Source organism: Pantherophis guttatus, chromosome 4, assembly GCF_059756535.1.
Source record: "Pantherophis guttatus breed Tessera chromosome 4, ASM5975653v1, whole genome shotgun sequence".
Classification (NCBI taxonomy): domain Eukaryota; kingdom Metazoa; phylum Chordata; class Lepidosauria; order Squamata; family Colubridae; genus Pantherophis; species Pantherophis guttatus.
In genome coordinates, this window is record NC_142066.1 from 26513463 (window position 1) to 26536941 (window position 23479).

General features: G+C 42.6%; 2 protein-coding genes across 2 annotated transcripts; both read right to left on the reverse strand.

The window, feature by feature from the left end:
* Positions 1–1202: 1202 nt before the first annotated feature.
* On the reverse strand, positions 1203–1691 carry C4H16orf54 (chromosome 4 C16orf54 homolog). Its single transcript, XM_087893550.1, has one exon. The coding sequence runs from the start codon at positions 1689–1691 to the stop codon at positions 1203–1205; it is 489 nt and encodes a 162-aa protein (XP_087749676.1).
* Positions 1692–3680: 1989 nt separating this feature from the next.
* Positions 3681–22193, reverse strand: LOC117666779 (serine/threonine-protein kinase NLK2). The gene is made up of 11 exons (XM_034419719.3): positions 19992–22193; positions 18179–18308; positions 16434–16489; positions 13462–13568; positions 11613–11698; positions 10353–10562; positions 10063–10164; positions 9895–9981; positions 6835–7033; positions 5813–5906; positions 3681–5347 (listed from the first exon to the last, which is right to left on the reverse strand). Exons 1-11 carry the CDS (start codon positions 20231–20233, stop codon positions 5299–5301), a joined length of 1362 nt encoding a protein of 453 aa, XP_034275610.2. The 5' UTR covers positions 20234–22193; the 3' UTR covers positions 3681–5298.
* Positions 22194–23479: the final 1286 nt, after the last annotated feature.

Consider the following 23479-nt stretch of genomic DNA (forward strand, 5'->3'; position numbering starts at 1 on the left):
AGCACTCAGACTTATATACCGCTTTACAGTGCTTTACGGCCCTCTCTAAGAGGTTTTAGAGTCAGCCTATTGCCCCCAACAATCTGGGTCCTCATTTTACCGACCTCGGAAGGATGGAAGGCTGAGTCAACCTTGATCCTGGTGAGATTTGAACTGCCAAATTGCAGGCAGCAGAAGTAGCCTGCAGTACTGCACTCTAACCACTGTGACACCGAGGCTCATACAACCATTCATTTAGTGAGTGTTCGAAGTTACAACGGCACTGAAAAAAGTGAATCATGACTATTTTTCACACTTACGACCATTGTAGCCTCCCTGTGGTCACGGGATCAAAATTCAGATGCTTGGCAACAGTGTGCCGGTGTCATGCGATCACTTTTTGCATCCTTCTGACAAGCAAACTCCATCGGAAAAGCCATTTAGCAACCCTGTTACTAACTTGGCAACTGAAGTGACTTAGTTAACAAGTGGCAAGAAAAGTTGTAAAATGGAGCAAAACACACTTAGCAATGGAAATTTTGGGCTCAACAGTGGTCATAAGTCGAGGGCTATTGTATCAGTTTCCTTGTTGTTTTTCCTTGTCTTTATGATTTTACCATCTTTTTCCAAGGAACACACCTCTAGTTCCAAAACTCGTTTTGGTCTCCTTTCACCCCAGCCTTTAAATACTTGCCTCCGTCACCAGGTTGACAATGATCTAGAACGATCTAGACAATGATCTAGAACACGGGTCTCCAATCTTGGCAACTTTAAGCCTGGTGGACTTCAACTCCCAGAATTCCCCAGCCAGCTTTGAAGTCCGCCAGGCTTAAAATTGCCAAGGTTGGAGACCCCTGATGTAGAACACGGGTGTCAAACTCGCCGCATCATGTTGCTGTCACATGATGTTTCACGTTTTTTCCCTTTGCGGAGCTGGGGTGGGTGTGGAGCTGGGGTTTGTGACGCATCCAGCCTGTGGGTTGCCAGTTTGACACCCCCTGATCTAGAACTTCTTCAAGACCCGTTTTCCATTCTCCTCCCTTGCTCCTAAATAGGGGAGTTTCCTGGAACAAAGTTTGTGTTTTCTCACTCATACATACATATCAAAGCATTTTTTGTATGTTCTGAAGTAGAAGATATTGTTGATCAGCCATCAGGTAAGCTACTCTCAGATCTTTGAACCTTGGATTCAAGAGAGAATATTGGGGCCTTTTTGCCCTCAGTTAAACCAAGTGCTGAGAACTATAAGTAACATGGCTACTATTTCGAAAGAAATTATCTATGTCTGGCAGAGTTACGTGTGGCTGGATTGCCCAAGATGTCTCGCTGGGGCTCCAGAGAGGGCTAGTGCTGCTGGGACTAGGGCTCTCTCCCTGGAGGTCCTCAGTGGAACCGTAGCTCTCTAGTCCTGCAGGAGAAACATCCAGGAACCAGTCATTTGAGCGCTGAATCCAAAGTGGGACTGTAGCTGATGGCCTTGAGAGGACATCTGGTTGTCTATTATTGTGCGGGGGCTCAATCCACAGCGTCCCTCCTTGCCTCCACACGGTTGGCACAGCTCCTGTTTCTTGGGGCAGGGACCCCCGGAAAACCCGTTCACACAGGATGGCTGAGACCACGATGAACACAGCTGCGACGGTCGCCAGGCTTACCATGATCAGCAAGCAGTCGCCACAATCGCTTAGCGGGGAGGCAGTGGAAGGAGGCGGCATCTCAACGCTTGTTGGGGGACCCAACATGACAGCCAACGGACAAGAACCAAGCCAGATCAAAGTGGCTGCATCTGGAGCCAATATTACTTTTGTTAGGGGGAAAAAAATCTGGATAGAGAAGAAAATGGGAGGAGACGGGTCAGAGAACTGTATGTAAGAATCAGCAATCTTTGACGCAACTGAAGGATGTGACCGAGTTGTGCAAACTTAGCCTAACAACTCAAAAACAGCTCATAACAAAACAGCCCAACAAAACTCTCTTAAGTGCAATGGGTTATACTAACTCGGTGCTTTCCGGATATGTAGGATGAGATCTCCAAATACTTAGCTTTTATAATTAACATCGGCTAGAAATTTGTGAATTGCAGCCTAAAAGGTATTTGAAAGAAACTAAGACATGACTAAGAAAGGTTAGAATACAACAAGAACTCTGCCTTGCAAATCCCAACCATTTTTACAGTTCTTCTAAGCCCTGATTGTATCTTCTCCCAGGACAGTTTGCTCCAGTTTGTACTATGTCAATACTAGGGCCATGTATTACTTTTGATGTACAGTATATACCAGTGGTGAAATGTAAAATTTGTTACTACTGGTTCTGTGGGCGTGGCTTGGTGAGGGGGGTAATGTGACTGGGTGGGCGTGGCCAACTTTTTTTTACTTTTAAAAGCATTTTTTCTACAACCTCTTCGGCCGAAGAGGTTGTTTAAAAAATGCTTTTAAAAGGCTCTGACGATCCCAGCTGAGTTGCCTGATCATCAGAGGCTTTTTTTTCTTTTAAAATCATTTTTTTATTTTTTTGCTTTTAAAAGAAAAGGAAAAATGCTTTTAAAAGTAAAAAAAAAAAGCCTCTGATGATCGCGCGGCTCAGCTGGGCATGGGGGGGGGCAGGGATTTCTGCTACCGGTTCTCCAAACCACCCACCGCCAGCACTACCGGATCGGGCGATCTGGTCCGAACCGGGAGCATTTCACCCCTGGTATATACTAAATATAGCACATGTCTGCAACTCTTTAAAGCAGCTTCATCTTTTCCTGGAATGTCATATCAGCTGCAGTGGGCAGTTGTCAGATCCCAGGAGAGGACATGGCTGCTTTAAAGAGTTGCAGACAAGCACCATATTCGTGCCCGTTAATGTTCTCCAAAGTAGTTTTTGAAATCAGCTCCAAGTTGCTATATAGCTGTACTCTACACCAGGAATACGTAGGCCAAAATATCTGAACAACATAAGGTTAAAGAAAGCTGTTGTTATCTTTTTCCATATTATTTTAGGTTCAAACTTGCCATGATAGCATTAAAAAAACCTGAAGAATGGTTAGGAAGGCCCATCCTCAAAAAGCCTTGAATAAAGTTGATTGTCCTTAATTTATCAAACAAGGCTAAATGGAAAGGTGGGATTAATCACCATAACAATACAAGTCCAAAAGAGCAACATTAATACAGGCTCTAAGCTAGCCCTCTCTGTTTTCCTCTCTGTAAAGTTATGCTGCTTTCCCTTCAGATGATATCTGAGAAGTATGAAGCCATAATCCCAGCCTTATCGGATACTAGGGAAGAAATGTGAAGTTTGCTTTCAGCTCGGAGGCACGAGAGAAGGGGTTACACTTAAGGGAGTGAGGGGGGGGGGGTGAAGAAAGGGAGGCAAAAGGAGAAGTTGAAAGAAGGGGAGGTAAAAAAAATTCTAACCTCGGATGTTGGAAATTGTGCTGGATTTCTCTGTCTTCAACGTTCAAGCATATTGGCCTCCAAAGAGTGTCATACCCTTGACTTGTCTTTGACAACTGTGGAGTAAAGGATGTGGGATACATGGCAAGTCACATCACTTCCTGGGCGCACCCATTCGGAGTTGTCAGCTGAGAACAAAGAACTTCCTCCTATCAGACTTAACTTTTAACTCAGGTGGCAGCTTGTCCACTGCTCAACAGTGAGAACAACTGGTCCCGTCCAAAGGAAAACAAAAGACTAAGAGACAAACCAAACCCACTACAGGAGAAAAATATACAGCATAAATTTAATTCAACTACTATGGTGCACAATTAAATTAAGGGGGGGGGATTATTACAGCCAAAGACAGTTCAAGTTTCCAGGTTATTGGTTCTATGTTATTGGTGTGTTTTTCCCCCCCTCATGCATTTTGTTTTTTTCCAGACACAAGGAAGAAATATATGCACACATTCGGGATTTAAACTAGTATATAAACTGCTCTGATCATAAATTAATAACAGATCATTGACAAAAAGAGATGAAACACCAGCCAAGTAAAGAAATCATCAACCCACCAACAAAATAAAAATACAAAATTAATAACACAAGTGTCCCAAACACATGCACACATGAAATCCACTAGGAGAAAAGAGGTAGATTTTTGAAGGAAGGGGGGGGGGTGAAATTAATGGAGGAATACATTTAATCAAGGAAGGAGGTTGAGCTGGCTGCAGGCAGGAAAAGTGGAGGGGCCTGGGGAGAACTTAATAGGCATTCCACATCCAGTATCAAGGCCAAAACCTCAATTTTTCAGAAAACACCACATATTTTTAAAGAAAAGAAGCACTTTCTGAAAATACAGCAGAAATGCATCAGGGCCTCCAGCCGCTTAGGAGATGTCCATGCTGGGAACAAGGGAAACCTGGAAAGCAGGTAGGCCAAATATACACACCAAAGAAGTATTTAGCATCTTACCCCAAAATAAATGTGTTTTTTCCCCCCAGCTGTATAAGACAGGTTTAAGGAAGCCACATAGTTTCCCAGAAGCTCCTGGAGGAGACCGAAGACAAGGACTCAAAGCGCAATCCCTAGTTGCAAGAAATGTCTGGACCCTGTGGTAGATTCGGAAAATTGAGCCTTATTTATTTCTCCCACCTATCCCTGTTTGGGAAATCTTTTAAGGGTAAGGGGATTTGGGTGGGTGGGTGGGGGGAACACATCTATCCTTAGTCTAAGGCAGTGTTTCTTAACCTTGTCCACTTTAAAATGTCCAGGCTTCAACTCCCAGAATTCCTTAGCTAGCCATGCTGGCTGGGGAATTCTGGGAGTTGAAATCCAGACATCTTAAAGGGGACAATGCTGAAAAACACGAGTCAGAGTCTTTGTGTAGGCGGAGATTCTTTGAAACAGAAAGAACAGACACCCCTCATTTCAAGAACACTTCTCTATTCCAACCTAGTCACCCCTTTTCGGAGGAAGCCAGATAAGAGCCCATATGTATAAGGAAGGGAAAATATTGGTGCAGACCTGGGGGAAGAAGGGAAAGAATTCACAAAGACAGTGCCTACAACCCAGAGTTTTCCAGTGCAGTACAGGAACGGAGGAAAGGAAAAGACATCCATCAGTTAAAAAAAAAAAAATCCCTTCCCCAACTTGTCCACTTATATTATCAGTAATATAAGTATATCAGTAATATAATAATGACCCAGACATTTCTCCTCCCCCCCCCCTTTCCCAAATGCATCTGTCCATGAGTCAAAATATTCAAGAGTGCAGGATAAAGAGCAGCGCCTCGGTCTCCTTTTCATCTCTCCGCTGCCAGCAGCAATGCCAACCCCTTGTGTCTTCCGTCCCTCTTCTTCTGTCTTTCTTTTCTTTTTCCATCATGGCCATCCAAGGAGCAGCTTCATCTCTCTTCCTTTTTGGACACCTTGGAAGAATGCCATGCTGTGGAGCTGCCAAGTGGGAGGAAAAAAATTTTTTTTAAAAAAAAAGACAGGCAGTCCTCGACTTACGGCCACAATTGAGCCCAAATTTCTGCTGTTAAGTGAGTTTTGCCCCATTTTACGACCTTTCTTGCCACAGTTGTTTAAGTGAATCATTGCAGTTGATAAGCTACTAAAGCCAGTTGAGTGAATCTGGTTTCCCCATTTGTTAAAAACTCGCAAAAGGGGATCACATGAACTTGGGATATAGCAATGGTCATAAATATGAGCCAGTTGCCAAGCATCTGAATTTTGATCACATGATCAGGGGAAGCTGCAAAGGTCATAACTGTGAAAAATGGATATAAGTCACGTTTTTCAGTGCCGTTGTAACAAAACTGTTGAGGACTGTCTGTATTATCTCCTTTTTCTCCCTCTGTAAAGGCAGAACCACAAACTTGGTGTTTAGGGGAGCCACCAATTTCAGAGACTTACCGGATGAAAGTTTTGAAGGCAGCTGACTGGGGGTTGATACAGAGGGGGACCCGTTTCCCATGCTGCTGTTCCAAGATAAATCTGTGCACCAGTTCTGAAAAACAAAGAGTTCATTTTTATTTGGTCACCATCAGGGCCACAAAAATCCCCCCAATTTTTGTGGCCCAAATCTGTAGCCCTGTATTTACATAATATACGTTTCTCTTTTCTTCTTCTCTATTTTTCTATGTATTTTCATTCTGCTAATTCAGGCAAGCCAAGGCTATCACAACTATTTGGGATAATAGCAGCAGTGAATCACAACAGTACTGCCCATTCAGACAGTTTGCCATTCAAGGGAGTTGCCCTGTATACACTTGTAACTTCACGTGTCGATTCGGATAAATCTCTACTACTGCAAAATCTTCATCACCTCTTTAGAGATATCTTCCTCCTCCAAAATTAATAGATGCCATTAGTGTTACGTGGTTGCACAGAGGAATTGGAGGATTTAGCAAACCCAAATGGGATGTGCTTCTTAGGATGACGAGACACAAAACAATGGGTTAACTTTTTGACTTCCCAAGAATTATGTAAGATGATTCACAGCGGATGGAGAAGAACTGAGACAATCCAAAACAAATCAGATCAAAAGTTTAAATCCCAAAGTCTGGTGGAATTCATGGAAGAATTATGTGCATTAATTGCCCTCATATACTTAATATAGGATGGTTAAGATCAATATTTAGCTCCTAAATTAGCAACTGGGAATAGCAATAGCACTTAGACTTATATACGGTTTCATAGTGCTTTACAGCCCTTTCTAAGCAGTTTACAGAATCAGCATATTGCCCCAACAATCTGGGTCCTCATTTTACCCACCTTGTAAGGATAGAAGGCTGAGTCAGTCAGGATCGAACTGCTGACAGTCGGCAGAATTATCCTGCAATGTTGCATTCTAACCACTGTGCCACCACTATGTTAAGGATGGAGCTTTCTGAAAACCCCAGGATTTGTGAGGAGGTTTGGACTCGATCTATTACCTTTGACTTGCCAGACAGAAGCGAGGTTCTTTTCGTAAGAGCCGTCAAATTTGGGGTCAGCCCGGGGTTCAAAGTCACTGGTATAAATGCGGCCGGAGGAGACCGAAAAGCAGCAAGTGCACATACAGGTGTGGTATCTCAGTCGCCCCTCATCTAAGTAAGGATGAGAAAGGGCATCCTTGGCAGAGATCCGCTTGGCCTGCAGAAGGAAGGACAGTGAGCATTATCCAACAAGAGTTCGCTGAGAGAACTCTTATATACAGGTAGTCCTTGAGTTATGACTGCTATTGGAGCCTTCCTATTACAGCCATAAGTCTTAACAGTTGTAAAATGGGCCAATCATGTGACCAGCCTGCCTTTACGACTTTTTGTGGTGGTTATTAAATGAACACTATGATCGCTGAGTGAATCCATTGTTTGCTATATCATGGCTGTGCCAAAAAGTGAAATTAAGTGTGATTTTTTTGACCAAACCATCGTAACATGCAGTCATGTGACCATGGGACAATGCAAATGGCGGTAAATGTAGCCATATTGCTGAGTGCCCAAAGTGCAGTCACATGACTGTGGTGGCAGTGAGGAACTGTCACTGCCAGTTCATAAGATCCGGATCATAAATCCCTTTTTCTGGTAGGTGATAGATTTGAATGGTTGCTAAGTGACTGGTCCTAAAAGTTTGTAGAGATTCCCAGTCATCCAGGTTATGGTTGCCCTAAAGGCACTTTTTTAAGAGGCAACTGGACTTTCTTGTTTTTCTTTGAAGAAATTTTGCTTCTCATCCAAGAAGCTTCTTCAGCTCTGACTGGATGGTGGGGAATGGAAGGATTTATATTCCTTGCAGACAGCTGGTCATTTGCATCCTTTTTGAGAGTCATTGAAGCACTTGGAGGTTTATCTATGTCCTCAGGGTCACCTGTGGGAGTATGAATGGATTTCCAGAAAAATTGCAGACTACAGGAACCATTAGCACTACTAGGTGACCCTGAGGACACAGATAAACCTCCAAGTTGCCTCAATGACTCCCTAAAAGAATGCAAATGACCAGCTGTCTGCAAGGAATATAATAGGGTCAACCAGTTATGAAATCTCAATTCAATGACTGGTTTTGCACAGAAAGGTGTCTTTTTCATTGCCCTCTATTCTTGTCTGTGAGGGTAGCCAAGAACATGCAGATGGCTCCATCCATGATTTGCTAGCAATATGTATAAAGAAGAGCTCTTGACTTATTCTCTTAAGCCATGATGTCTTTTTGGCTTCTGCCTTACAGTAGAGCAAGATGAGACAAAACATTCCTCCAACAAGACACTGATTATAACTCTATATTTATATAGAAAATATTTACAGACCTCTCACATCCTGGACATGAACTGTTTCAACTCCTACCCTTAAAATAACACTATAGAGCACTGCACACCAGAACAACTAGACACGAGGACATTTTTTTCCCGAATGCCATCACTCTGCTAAACAAATAATTCCCTCAACACTGTCAAACTATTTACTAAGTCTGCACTACTATTAGTCTTCTCATCATTCCCACCACCCATCTCCTTCCACTTATGACTGTATGACTAACTTTGTTGTGTGTATCCTTACGATTTATATTGATATTATTTCCTGATTGCTTATTTATACCCTATGACTATCATTATGATTACTTATGATTCTTGACGAATGTATCTTTTCTTTTTATGTACACTGAGAGCATGGGCACCAAGACAAATTCCTTGTGTATCCAATCACACTTGGCCAATAAAGAATTCAATTCAATTCAATTCAATTCAATTCAATTCAATTCTATTCTATTCTACTCACTCCCTGTATAAATCCTATTTTAATAAATGTTATTTATTTTTTATTTATATACCACCAAGAGTTGCTTTGGATAGTGAGATGGCTGACATGTAAATTTAATTAAAAAACAAATAAAATTTTTGATTACTAATGGAACCAGGCATATGGCTGACTTCCATCATGGAAGTTATAATCACATCTGATTATAACTTTATAATAAATCCAAGTTTGATTAAATGTTTTTAACCCTAGTCACATATTGGAGAGTAGTATGTTGCTCAGAGTTGGCAGATAGAAGCAGCCTGTAAGGACAATGACCATATTTTCTTGGAAAAATGTAAGTAACAAATCTGAAAAAGGGGCAAATCAGAAAGGAACTAAGAGGATTAACACAAAATATTTTTTTAGGTTTATAGAGAGAGAGAGAGAGAGTCAGCGTTACTCTCATTTCAGTGTATGCTATCCTAAGGCATACAAAATTTGATCATAAATGCATGAGATGGTCTGAAATTTTTAATACTATCGTACTGGCAAATGTTTGCTAACTGAGAATGCCATTGAGGAGTAAATGTACAGGTAGTTCTCAATTTTCAACCACAATTGAACCCACATTTCTGTGGCTAGGTAAGACATTTGTTCAGTAAATTTTGGCCCATTTTACGACCTGTCTTGCCACATTTGTTAAGTGAATCACTGAAATTGTTAAGACGGTTTTTTTTAAGTGAATGGGGTTTCCCCATTGACTCTGCTTGTCCGATGGTTGCAAAAGGAGGTCACATAAGCCTAGGACACTGCGATTGTCATAGGTATGAGTCAGTTGCTAAGCATCTGAATTTTGATCACGTGACAACGCAATGGTCCTAAGTGTGAAAAACGGTCATGTCCCTTTTTTTTCAGTGCTGTTGTAACTTCAAACAGTCAGTAAATGAACTGCTGTAAATCAAGGATTACCTGTATACTGTTTCTACCATCTAGCATATCTCGTGGTTTATCTCTGTGTCTTCAATTTATGCCCCTAAACCAGGGATGGGCAAATGTGGCCCTTTTACAACCTGTGGACTTCAATTCCCAGAATTCCTGAGACAGCCATGCTGGCTCAGGAATTCTGGGAGTTGAAGTCCACAAACCATAAAGCGGCCATATTTGCCCACTCCTGCCCTAAACAATCGGAATAACAATAGTGAGGTGAATGCCTGTGAGAGAGAAAGAAGAGATAGGGAAAAAAGAGACAATCTGACTGGGATCTAAAGTTTTCCTTGGACTCACTGGATCAAAGACCAACATCCGGCAGAGCAAATGCACAGCTTCGTGGGTTGCTTCTCCAGAGAGCATGTAAAGGACAGACAACGATGGCTGGGAAAAACAGATGCAAAGTGGTTAAGAGGCTTCCTTCACTCCCACGGCTCTTACCTTGCCAGCCCTGTTGGTACTCACCGGCTTGTGACTGCCACGCAGGATGTGGGCTCGGGCCCCCTCGCAGGCTGAACGGAGGGCAGCCACAGGAGGAGTCCCCAGGAGATCCGTAATCAGGTCCAACTGCCACCCGTAGATTGAAGGAAGAAGAAAAGAAGAAACAGAGAGAGAGAAAAAGAAAAGAAGGAAGGTAAGTTGCTTCTTCGGTGTCAAGTAGTGGACATTTTGTGGAACCACAAGCTGAAATGTTCTTTCATGCTTTCTGCAACCGCACACTCTCGCAAGTCTTTCTTCAAAGCCTGCTGAGATACCTGCTGAATTGGGCTCTGGGACTGAAAGAGGATGCGCCTGCCAAGGAGTTCGGCGAAAATGCAGCCCACGGACCAAATATCAATTGGACGTCCATAATGCCTGCTGCCCATCAGGATTTCGGGGGCCCGGTAATATTGAGTAACCACCTCTTGAGTCATGTGCTGGGACTCATCTGGCTCCTCTACCCGGGCCAAACCAAAATCGCAGATCTGAAGGGAAGATTAAAAGGTGTGGTCAACTTGAGGAAACTTCTAGAGAAATAAAACTTCCAGGCCTAGCTTTCTCTACTATCTGCTGTTCTTTCTGGGAATCAATATTCTTTCAATGCCACTGAATGATATTAATTCAGGTTCAGTTTAAAATGGGAACTCGGTAGGTGGCTCTAGGCTAGTGTTTCTCAACCCTGGCAACTTTTAAGATGTGTGGACTTCAACTCCCAGAATTCTTTGGCCAGCAATAGGGAACCTCACATCACTTGTGAGGAATGTGGGGCGGGCGGGAGGCCTCTAGGGCCCAGGTAGTGGTGGGGGAAGCAGGCCCAGGGCCTATGGGGACACCAAGAGGTGGGAAGCAGATAATAGGCTGTCTTAGAAGATAAGGGAGGCCCTACAAGGCTGGGGTAGGTGGGCCTGGGCCTGCGCTAGGTTTCCCAAGGTCTCCCCAACCTGAGGCCCCCAGTGACCCATTTAACGACTACATGAAGGACAGCAGAGGTGGGATCGTTAAGCAAGATCACAAGGCTGCCTCACTTAAATGGCAGTCACAACTTAGGATCGTAATGGGCAGGCGGTCTTAGGTCAAGGACTACCTATACACAAATACATGTTTTTATATCTGAAATTCTAGCACATCGCATTAAATTAAATACAACCCGCTTGATCTCTTCATGCATGGTTAATAACCTCCTTCTTTTGTCATCAAAAATAGCAATTTGGTGGCTATGACTGTATCAGCTGCAAGGCTACGAGACAGGGAATTATTGGAGATACGTGTTAAAATCTGCAGCACTGTGGGCAGTGTCACCACTAATGGCTTTGAACACAACACCACACCTGATTTGTCACACCAATATACATATTTATACACCCAACATATCTATTCTTAGCGAAGTAGTATGATTTATAGTGACTGGAGTGGGGAGGTGGGTGAGAAAACGTTTAATCTTTGACTGTCATAGCTAAAACTGCTGGACATCAGAGTCACCTTTCAAGTGGTAGCTATCTTGAAAGCTTCCTGGGTTGGCTACAAGGATGAATTACCTTGAGGACACAGTTGCTATTGACCAGCAGATTCCCAGGCTTGATGTCCCGATGAAGGACACCAGCAGAGTGCAAATATTTTAGCCCTGCAGGAGCGAGGAGAGAGAGAGAAAACTCTTTGGGTGTTCCCAAACCTAACGTCTACGGATGCAACAAAAATTAAAACTAAAATTAAATCTTTCCTTCCATTATCAACATATCCCAAAGGTGCTTTTTCGAGAGGCAATTGGACTTTCTGGGGTTTTTTTGAAGACATTTCGCTTCTCATCCAAGAAGTTCTTCAGTTTTGAATGAATGGTGGAGAACGGAAGGATGTGGAATGAAAGAATGGAAGCTTCTGGGATGAGAAGCGAAACGTCTTCAAGGCCAGAAACAGCCCGTTTGCCAACTTCCAGTGGGACCAGAAGTTGGCAAACGGGCCGTTTTCGACCTCCGGAGGGGTGGGGAAGGCAATTTTCACCCTCCCCAGACTCCTAGAGAGGCTCTGGAGGCTGAGGACAGCAAAAAACAGGCCTTCCAGTCCCACCAGAAGTTGGCAAATGGGCCGTTTCTGGCCTCTGGAGGGCCTCCGGGGGGGAGGAGGGGAGGCTGTTTTCACCCTCCCCAGACTCCTAGAAAGGCTCTGGAGCCAGGTGAGAAAGAAAAATGGGCCTTCCCCCCACTCCCCGAGGCCCTCCAGAGTCAGGAAACCACCTGTTTCCCTACTTCTGGTGGGCCCAGAAGGCCTGAAAATCAGCTGGCCGGGGTGCACATGCATGCCACGCTGAGCTTGCGTGCCCACTGATATGGCTATGCATGCCATAGGTTCGCCATCACGGTCCTATACTATTGCCAAAGTGCTGAGCTTGGGGTTAAGCTTGATTCTAAATACATTTCCTTAACATTTGATAACTAACAAATTTTTGAAGGGAACACTCCTTATCTCTTCTAAGCAAATAGCCTGCTAAATCATATGTATGCTTGATTCTGAAACCCTGAAAAGAAGGTCTTTGCTTCAGAGCTGTTACATAACAACAATGAATTTATTTTATGGAATTGCAACTGTGCCGGAAATGTCAGAAAAGAAGGGAAAAGGGGAGGAAAACTATTAAGTGAGTGAAGTACAACAGGACAGAGTTAAGAAGGACAGCAGCAAAGGAAAGTGTCAGGAGAAAAGGGCCTAAGAAATTGAGTCAACATGAAAGGAGAAAATGTTAAGAGGACATGTGAAGAGATCCTGCAGGAGGGACAACAGAAATACAACTTCTTTGGTCATCTCATCATATCCCCGCTGGATCTCCACCCACATGGCTCTCCACCCCAATTCAAAGACATGCAGCAAGGAAGATGTCAACACTCCTCCAAGCGTTTCATTTGGCCAACCACTCAACTAAGCATTACACAGATAGCATCCTATCAATGAATTGGACCTTCTTCTTCATGGGACTTGAAGTCCCTGAGATCCAGTCTCCCCTTTGAAACGATGTAGAATACCCTTTACTCTCTTTGATTCTTCCTTAGACTTATCTTACGTACATCTTATTATTCTCATCCTCGCTTCTCATCCCCTTCAATTATTCCCAGTCTTGATTAAATTCTGACACCCACAACTTTATCATCAATGGAGCTATGGAATCTTCTAACTTGGAATCGGTGATTCTACAATTACAGGCTATGCATCAACCTGTCAACTCTGTATAGACACTGTGTTACTTGTTCACATTCTTCTTCTGAATGATTACAATCCCTGTCGTGTTATATGGTCGTCAAGCCAGATAGCTCCTCTCTTCTACATTCATGCTGAATCTAAGTAAATAACTTTGCTCAAATGGATAGTTCCCAATTTATGGCATTTGCGTGCCAGACTTACCCCTGAGGATCTGATACAAAAAGACCTTGATATGATCGGAACTGAGCGGTTGTGGAGAAACTATGACTTTGTGAAGGTCACTTTGCATCAATTCAGTGATAACGTAACTGATGGTCATTGTCAAGGAGGATAATGGGGAATGGAGCAGAGAATGGAAGTCAACCGAATACCCAGCTCTTCCCATTGTTAAGTAAAAAAGAAAAATTACTTTTCCATCATTTTGTAAAACCAACAGGTTCCAACAGAATTAGGAGGCACAAATATCAAAGGGCACAGACAACTTAGAAATAAAAATATTCTACAGATCAGCCATCCCTAATCTGATACTCTGTACATGGGCTGGGATGCCAACTTCCATCAGTTTTGGAAGACACAAAACTAAGGAAAGACTGACATAAATCAAAAAGAACTACAGAACATGAAAAGCATCTCCAAAACAGAACGATGCAGTTAAGGTAACTGTGATAAGAAATGCATGTGAGAATGGATTAACCGTAACTATTATTAAGAATTTTTAAAAATCAGAATGGAAACTCTTTATCTTAGTTGCAAGGAAAATAAAAGAAAACAAAAGTGAAGATACAATAAGCATAAGAAATCTTTTCTAGCATTAGACACCACTGCACAATTTCAAAATGAGTTATTTCCTGCCCACAAATGCCGCTCAAATTTCATGAAATTTTGACAATCTCACCACATATTCTAATGGAGGATTGTCAAAAGATTAGAGTATTCTTAACAATTAAAAAAAAACCCAAGCAGTGATATCTGATGCAGTGGCTTCTGTGAGCATTGATGCCTGTAAACCACCCAGAGTTGTTTGTTAATGAGATGAGCAGCATATAAATTAAATCAGCAAACTTAATAAAATAAAATTGTGTCATTGACCATTGAGGTTAAAAAAATAGAATTATCGCTTTTAGTAATAAATAGCAAAGGAGAGAGGAGGTGAAGTTGGAGAGATTACACGTAAAATATGATAGCCCTATCTAGGTGTTGCAACATTGACATATAAAGAGAAGAGGCAGGAACAATTAGACCATTAGAAGAGAATATATGTAGCTCAGAATTGAATCATGGAATCATTGATGCTCTCTGAGCTTGCAAACAGAGCTTGGTGCTCTCTGAGCTAATAAGCAAGCTCAAACAACACCAAGGATTCCACTGTCAGACCATTCCTGACCATCCATTCTCATTGCTCTTCATTATAGAAAGCCACTGTCTCCAGTAAGGACTCTAGCATCTCAGTCTCCAATATGGTATCCAGACCCCACAGACTTTGATGTCCATCAGGTTCCATGCCCCCTCATATTCTGTTAGATCAGGGGTCAGCAATCTGCGGCTCTGGAGCCGCATGTGTGTCAGTTTTGGAAGACAATTTTCTTTTTTGCTTCTTAACTGCCACATATTTTAGCTGGGGAAGTTGGGAGGGGGTTGTTGTTGGAGTGGTAGAAAGTTAGTCATAACAACATTCCATATTCAAGGACTTTCGCCTGCTGTCTCATGGAGACTGCCGGAAGATTGTATCCAGTTGAGTGTGAAGAGTTGATTGAACAATGTGATGAACTTGTGGGTATGGGGCAGGGCTGTGAACTGTTAGCTGGGTGGAGAAAACCTGGAAGCTTTCAGATTTGGGTTTTCCCAGATGTGCCAACATGACATGTCTAATAAATTGGAACTTTGAAGAACCTCAGGCCTCAGAGCTTTATTTCATTGGGGGTGTTCCTTGGAACCCTGACAATGTGGCTCTTTCACCCGACTGCTGTGGCTCCCTGTCACTCAAAATATGTGTCACAACCGCCAATGCACGACACCCGCTGGCATGCAATTTATTGAGCTTTTCAACCCACGGTAGGCCAACCATGGATAAATCCAAGAAAAATTTCCGCAGAACACAGAACGTTTAATTCAACTACAAATGCTAGTTTTGGGGCCACTCAAGAAATAGTCAAGCACAGGAAGGGTTTTGTGGCTCCCAATGTTTTCTTTTCTGTGGGAAACAGGTCCAAATGGCTCTTTGAGTGTTTAAGGTCGCAGACATCTGTGTTAGATTCATGTACTTACTGTCCAAAGAATTTAAACTGGAAGTTAGCAGGCTCCAGAACAAAGTCCTACCATAATTTCTAAGAAAGGCTCTGGGTCCCACCAGACCCCAAGAAACTCATGGTGGAGGAAGACTTTAATCTAATGCTTTATGGGAAGATTGTTCAGCTGCCCAGAAACAATAGAGGAACATAGGCTGGTATAGAACTTCTTCAGAATTTTGAAGGAATGATGGAGAGCAACTTCCCCAGCTTACCTTTGGGTAAACAAGGCCCATCTATGCCAGCTATTAAAAGACTTAAAATAGCAACTGTTCCTATCTGTGTCCAAAGGCTGTGGACATCTGGATTAGAGGATTGAGCATTCAGATTCCCTAGCATTCTCAATCTCATAGAGAACCTATCTTGAATACTATGCTGCAATTGACCTCAAAACCCAAAGATTGGAGCAAAGCTAGTAAATCATTCAATCATTTTCAGGTGAATAAATTTTGCATACAAATTGGGGCAATAGGGAGAGGATTTCACATAAACCTGGATCACTTGAAAATAGCTGACTTAGGCTGAGAAACCTGTCAAGGAACGGTGGCAAGGACAACCTCAAAGAACTATATTAAACAATTGCATGAGAAAATAACGGGAGGTAAGTTTGGGGAATTCAAAACAGTACCATAAATGAAGGAAATTTTAAAAAGTCGAGAAGAGAAAAATCAAAGCAAACAAAACACAAATATACTGCAAAAAAAATAAATCAATCAAATCAGACTTAAGAAAAGCAAAAATAATCAATGAATATTTCACTTCCTCATATGTAACATGTAGAGGGGAAAAAAAGCAGCGAAAGATAAAGATAGCACAAAATGGAGCATCAGAAAAGTAGGGAAAATAATAATAAGAAAATAACTTAGCTACAGGTGGAATGAAGGATACATTTCCTCAAAACAGTCTATCTGTGGAGGTTGGAGGATATCCAGTGCTGAGAGGACCTGAGGAGAAAAAGAAACCAAATTCTGAAAATACAGGTAGTCCTCGACTTACAACAGTTTTTTTAGTGACTGTTCAGAGTTACATCACTGAAAAAAGTGACTTATGACCGTTTTTCACACTTATGACCTTTGTAGCATCACCATGGTTAAGTGATTTACATTTGGATGCCTGACAACTGACTCATATTTATGACAGTCGCAGTGTCTCGGAATCATATGATCGCCTTTTGCAAACTTCTGACAAGCAAAGTCAACAGGGAAGCCAGATTCACTTAACAACGTTGGTATTAATTTAGCATGTGTATGATTCGTTTAACAAATGTGGCAAGCAAAGTCGTAAAACAGGGCAAAACCTACTTAACAACATAAAAGTTGGGCTCAATTGTGGCCGTAAGTTGAGGACTACCTGTATGCCATCACAGACAAGAAACCAGCAACAGATCCCAACAGCTATTTTATAATATGATGTTTCGGCGTGAAAGGCCTATCAAGCCTAATGTACCACTCACCTTTTCCTAGATAATAAAAATAGGACAACAGCGACTAATAACGTAGCTACTCGGAAACAGAACTGAAATTTAGCTGGTAGGAACAGCCTGTTTGTCTAATAATAGGGTTGGCTCTGCTACCCACACCTGCAATGACTCTGTCAATACAAGGGACCCTTCATCAAACTTCCTTCTGTCCTACACATCATCAGTTTATACCCATCTCCTCCAAATGTCCCTGAGGTGAAACTGCCCTTCATCAGCTTCTTCGTGCCAGGGAGCAAGGTCACCATTAACTCCAGGCTACTCCATTCGGAGTTTGGGTTGCAAGGCCCCGCCTGGAGCAAGAGGGCCATGAGAGGCCATCTCCTTCTACTGCTTCTCACCGAATTGTATTGCTCTAGTGCTTTTCTTCTTGTCCTCCATTCCTGTCAATTGCCCAATAAAGAAGCCTGAGGAAATCCAACATTCTGGAGCCGCTCTTGAGAGATGAGTTGAACCACATGGTTTTGCTGAGTTGAATAAAAAACGTATCCATCCATCTGATCATGCCAGCACAGAATCCTATTCTGGATCAGAGTAACTACATATATGATAATCTGCTCTTGTTGTTGCCTCTCCACTATAATCTGTTTGGAGTCACCATTTTGTATTTATTTAATCAAATGTTGAAACCAATAGAAAATATTTGTAGCTCACCGTTGAACTGTGGGTTCCTTGGTGCTCTCTGAGCTTGGTTGCTTTCTTACAGATGTTTCATTACCCAACTAGGTAACGTCATCAGATGTTATCAGATCATTCTGATGATGTTACCTAGTTGAGTAGCCTTAGAATCAATCATAAGGCTGGAAGGGCCTTGGAGATCATTTAGTCCAATCACCAAGGCAGGAGATCTTATACCATCTCAGAATGAAGTGTCTGCAAGAAAACAACCAAGCTCAGAGAGCACCAAGGACCCCACAATTTTGAAACTGCCTATTTTCCTCGCAGAGGGGACTCTGGGCAGTGTACAAATTACTGGAATGTAAACACAGTATATAAAAATTTAAAATTTAAAAAGAAGCTAGAATGATTGAAAAATCAATATATGGTTACACATTTTGACAATGCACATTCCTAAATCTGAGGAAACCAAATCCAGGGTGCTATGGAAGGACCACCTCTGGCCCCGAACCAGCTCTGCACATTGTTCCACACTCACATTGTCATGCTTGAAGTAACAGAGCATTCTCAGTTCTCTGAAGACCCGTTTGCAAGAGACCAAGTTCTGGAAAACATTGGGCATCTTTTTGAGTGCAACTCGCGACCCATCCCGAGGATCTGTCACAGACCTGCAGGAAGAAAAATGTCTTTCCATTTACAATTTACTTTTTGGTGATGAGAAAGGGTAGACTAGAGAAAGGAGGCACTTACAATGTAATTTTAGAAACAGAGAGAGGGGGAAAGATAAATACATTTTAAGATCTGCTCTTAAGAAGATTGGAAAACAATTTTACATTTTTTCCTATTTTCTTTTCTTTTTTTCCTATTTCCTTTCTTTTACAATGCACTATTTTTCTCTATTTCTTCTCTAAAATCTGTATTCTTTTTACCCTAAAAAATCTCTTTAATAAAAATTATTTTTAAACAACTGGAACAATCTTGAACTAAACACACTCAAAACTGTAGAAATGATAGTAGATTTTAGGAGAAACCCTCCTATACTACCACCTCTTACAATATTAGACAACATAGTATCAACAGTAGACACCTTCAAATTTCTAGGTTCTATCATATCTCAAGACCTAAAATGGACACCTAACATCAAAAACGTCATCAAAAAAGCATAACAAAGAATGTTCTTTCTGCACCAATTCAGGAAGCTCAAACTGCCCAAAGAGCTGCAGATTCAGTTCTACAGAGGAATTATTGAATCTGCACCTCTATAACTGTCTGGTTTGGCTCTGTAACCTATCAAGACAGATACAGACTTCAACGGGTAATTAGAAGTGCAGAAAAAACAATTGCTACCAACCTGCCTTTCATTGGGACCTGTATACTGCACAAGTCAAAAAGAGGGCTGTGAAAATATCTACAGACTCCTCACATCCTGGGCATAAATTGTTTCAACTTCTACCCTCAAAATGACGCTAAAGAGCACTGCACACCAGAACAATTACACTCAAGGACAGTTTTTTCCCGAATGCCATCACTCTGCTAAACAAGTAATTCCCACAACACTGTCAAACTATTTACTAAGACTGTATTACTATTATTCTTCTCATCCTTCCTATTACCTACTTCCTCCCACTTATGACTATAACCATGTTGCTTGTATCTTTACAATTTATATTGTTTTATTTGTTTCCTAGTACGATTTGATTGCTTATTAGTCACCTAGGATTATCACTAAGTGTTGTATCTTATGATTCTCGATGAATGTATTTTTTTTTTTTATGCACACAGAGAGCATATGCACCAAAGACAAATTCCTTGTGTGTCCAATCACACTTGGTCAACAAAGAATTCTAATTCCAATTCTAATTCTAACTCTAACTCTAATTCTATTATTATGATTCACAGGTAGCCTTTGATTTAGAACCATTTTTCTAGGGAACGTTCGAATTTCAAGGGTGCTGAAAAAAGTTACTTATGACCAATCCTCGCGCTTATGAACGTTGCAGCATCTCCATGGTCATGTGATCAAACTTCAGGCACTTGGTAACCAATTTGCATTTATAACGGTTGGAGTGTCCCAGGGTCATGTGATCATCCTATGCAACCTTCCCGGCTGACTTCTGGTAAGCAAAGTCAATGCGGGAAACCAGATTTACTTAACAACTGCAACAATTCGGTTAACAACCAGGGCAAAAAAGCTTGTGAAATCGGGTGTGACTCACTTAACAACCATCTTGTTTAGCAATGTAAATCCTGATTCGAACTGGGATCGTAACTACCTGTACTTCCAATCCTTTTCCTGCCTCCACCTTCATCCTTCTCTACCGTCATACAGCAGTAAATAACTCCACACTCACCATACCACACCAAAAGCACCATAACCGATAGGTCGATCTGGCTCTGGGTCCACCATCATCGCATTGCCAAGCGTTGTCTGCTGTTGCTGGGGGGGAGCTATCTGTACCCCATTATTGCAATAATATTTCTGGCCCCCACCTAGCCCAGCAGCTAAAGGTGGCTGGATTAACCCCGTCAATGCCCCAAAAACATTGCTACAAAGCTGAGCTTGAAGTGGCTGGTTTGGGTCTTGGAAAGCCATCAGACAAATTAGGACAGAGGGAGTGAAAGAGACACTGATTTTGGACAAGAAGACTGGAAGAAGAGCAAAACAGACCACTGGAATTCAGATCAATTGTGGTTTGCAAAAGGAAGATTTGGGAAATATTCAATACCTGGTTTATTAGGGCAAACCTCACAAGCAAAATAAATGCATGCAAAATTGTGTGCTCCGGCAAAGGAGTGTTTTTATATGAATACAGTAGTTTTTTTCCCCTTAAGGTTTTAAAAAAATCTTTAAAAGAAAAGAGGTATCTTGGCTTATTTTAAATTTACAGTAAAGGGTAAATTATATTTTGGGATAGTTTGATATGTTTTTTTTAGGGACTGTATACACCCTGGCTGAAAGTGGGGGTGACAGAGCAACTGATGAAAATCAGTTCTCTAACCAAATCTCTGATGTGGGGGACATCAGGGAAGTTTCTAAGAAGGTGCGTTTTTGACAGAAAAAAATGGAATATTATACTTACATTAAACAAAAAAGAGGAGAATGACTAAATAGATGTGAAGGCTCGACAATCTATAGGAAAAGAGCAGAAATGTTGTATAACATCTTTCTCTTAATAGGTGAGCTTTGTGGAACCAGAAGACATTAAAACAGGGTTTCTGGGATTATATTAATTTCAAAAAATTGTGAATAGAGAACAGGGCAGTGAGATTTTATCTCACCATATAACCAAGATAAGGATATAGTGTAGTGAAATATCAAGAGGCCTAAAAAAATTGGGGAATCTTATCCCACAAGCTACAATTAGAGGCCGAGACACAAGGGAGACACTCTCTAGAACAAGAGAAATTTGGGAAGAGCACTTCACAAATTGGAGAATTAAGTCTATTGCCTTTCTAGTGAGGTGTGAAAATGCTGGGGCGGGGGGGGGGACTGCTCCCCACAAAATAGTAGAAGGGGTTCTGTGACCCAAAAGACCCTAAGTTGCAAAAATATCCCCTTCCAACAGGATGGAAAACCTCAAATGAGGATGTGGTGTAACTACGCAAGAAGAGCTGCCATTTGAACCACACAGCCTTAACTCACCCGTGCACTTTGGGGAAAGTTTCTCAACAATCAAAAGGGGGGATGCAGCCCCAATAAAAAAAAGGGGGTGCAGAAAAAGCAGCTATCTTGGAAACCAGCCCTGTTAAGACTTCAGAAAGCTATGATCAAATCTGGAGGTATCAAAGGACCCCCTTTACATCCACAGCAAAAGGGGCAACAGATTGGAAGAAGGATGCCTGGATAAGTATGGAGGTAAAGTTTAGGGGTTCAGGATCTTCAAGGTGTGGGGAATAAAGAGGGTGCAAAGGGAGGCCCAAAGGTGCTTTGAGAGGCAGATCTTGGGGTGCTCTCAACTTTTCTTCCCCCGGCAGGGAAAGAGATCCAATCCTCAGCCCAAGAAGGGATCTAGCGACGGGCCAGCCCCTCTCCAGCGGCGGGGGGGAAGGTGGGGGCGCCCATGGTGCGGAAGGGGGTCCTTCCCCCACCCGCCCCCCCGGGTGGGCTTCGCAGCGTCTCAGCAAGGCATGGGGGCGAGGGTGGGGGCGCTGCGGTCGGAGACAAAAGGGGATCCCCGGGACGCAGACGCGCCAAGCACCCCACTTCCCCGGCAGACGTGCAAACCCCGGCGAGCAGGAGCTGAAAGAGGAGCAGCAGCGGCGACAGTGGCGGCAGCAGCAGCGGCGAAAGCTGGGTGCCTGGCGGGGTCTTTTGTTAGAGGCACCGCGGGTCCATCTTTACGGGCTGGAGGAAGGAAGGAAGGCAGGAACCAGGCAGGAACCAGGCAGGAAGGAAAAGGCAAAAGCTGCGTGCAAGGCCAAGCGACGCCGGCGGACCCCATCTACTGGCCGCGGGGAGAGAGGCAGGCGGGCCATGGGCTGCGGGGGAGCGGGCGGGAGGAAGCCAAGCCCGGGGCGCCGAGGGATTAAAACGGCTCCGGAAAGGAAAAGCCAAGCGGCTTTTGCAAAATCCACGTGGCTGAACAATACGTGCCTTTATTGCTGGGCAAACCCTTTGCAGCGTCTGGATTTGGGGTTGAAAATGAGGGAGGGGAGAAAAAAAAAAGGGGAAATCACGGTTTCTAGATGTGGGGATGGAAGGAGGGGCTGGATTTTTGCAATGCTGAAGGGGGAGGAAGGTGTTCGCTGATAATTGTTGAAAAGGGGGTCCGTGAGGACAGGAGCTTTTTTTTCTTTCTTTCTGATGAGTAATTATTTAATAAAAGTTAGTCTTTAACTCCCCCCCCTTTCCTCCCCCCTTTTTTTGCTTCCTGCATTTGCCCTTATTTTATTTTTTTAATATATGTTTTATATCAGTTTTTGGGTAGGTGGAAGCTTAATAAATATTCTGCCAAACCGAAACAAACAAACAAACAAAAATCCACCTGGCCTGACAAACAAGGGAAGAGGGAGAAAGAGAAGGGAGGAAAAGTGGATGCAGAGAGGAAAGGAAGCAATATTTTTAAGGAGAGGAAAAAAGAGCAGGGAGCGTGTTTTTCTTTTATTATTTATTTATTTATTGTTTTGTAACACAGTAGGGATCTTGCTTGGGGAGGTGGGGGAGAGGTAGGTTAAAATGCACAGGTCTTCAAAGTTGACAAGTTTGAGAAATCTATTTATTCGTCTTTGGTTTGTGCTGATAATCCCAGCACAGAACAGTTGCCAGATGTAAATGCTAGGCTTGGATTTAAACCACAGTTTGATAAACAAGTCCCAGCAGCACCTCTCTACAGGTAGTCCTCAACTTATAACCATTTGTTTAGTGAACGTTTGAAGTTAAAACAGCGCTGAAAAAGGTGACTTACAACCAGTCCTCACATTTAACGACTGTTGCAGCAACCCCATTGTTCCTCAAAATTCAAGCACTTCGCAACCAGTATGAATTTAAATGGCTGCAGGATCATATCATCGCCATTTGCGGGTCCACACCCACCCACAGGTCGCCATTACCTGTTTGCCCAAACTGGTCCAAATGGGCTGAATACCACCTCTGCTGCCAGCTACTTGTGACAGACAGAGTCAAGGGAAGCTGGATTCACTTGATGACCACAGGATTCATTTAAGAACTGAATGATTTGCTTAACAATCTTGTCAAAAGAAATTGGGTATGATTCACTTAACAACTGGCTTGTTTAGCAATGGAAGTTCTTGCCCCAATATGGTATATAAATCAAGGCTTACCAGTAGTTCAGAAAGTTAAGCAATAGGGGTTGGGCATTAGTGGTTACCAATGTGTTCA

Bases quoted from the DNA above. Each gene is read 5' to 3' on its own strand.
- C4H16orf54 (XM_087893550.1), bottom strand. From the start codon at position 1,691: ATGCCGCCTCCTTCCACTGCCTCCCCGCTAAGCGATTGTGGCGACTGC.
- LOC117666779 (XM_034419719.3), bottom strand. From the start codon at position 20,233: ATGGCTTTCCAAGACCCAAACCAGCCACTTCAAGCTCAGCTTTGTAGC. The intron at 10,563-11,612 runs GTAATTCATCCT...TCTTCCCTTCAG, and splicing joins ATAGCAACTGTGTCCTCAAG to ATCTGCGATTTTGGTTTGGC. The intron at 5,907-6,834 runs GTAATAGATCGA...TTTGTTTTTCAG, and splicing joins TTCTGTCTGGCAAGTCAAAG to AACTGGTGCACAGATTTATC.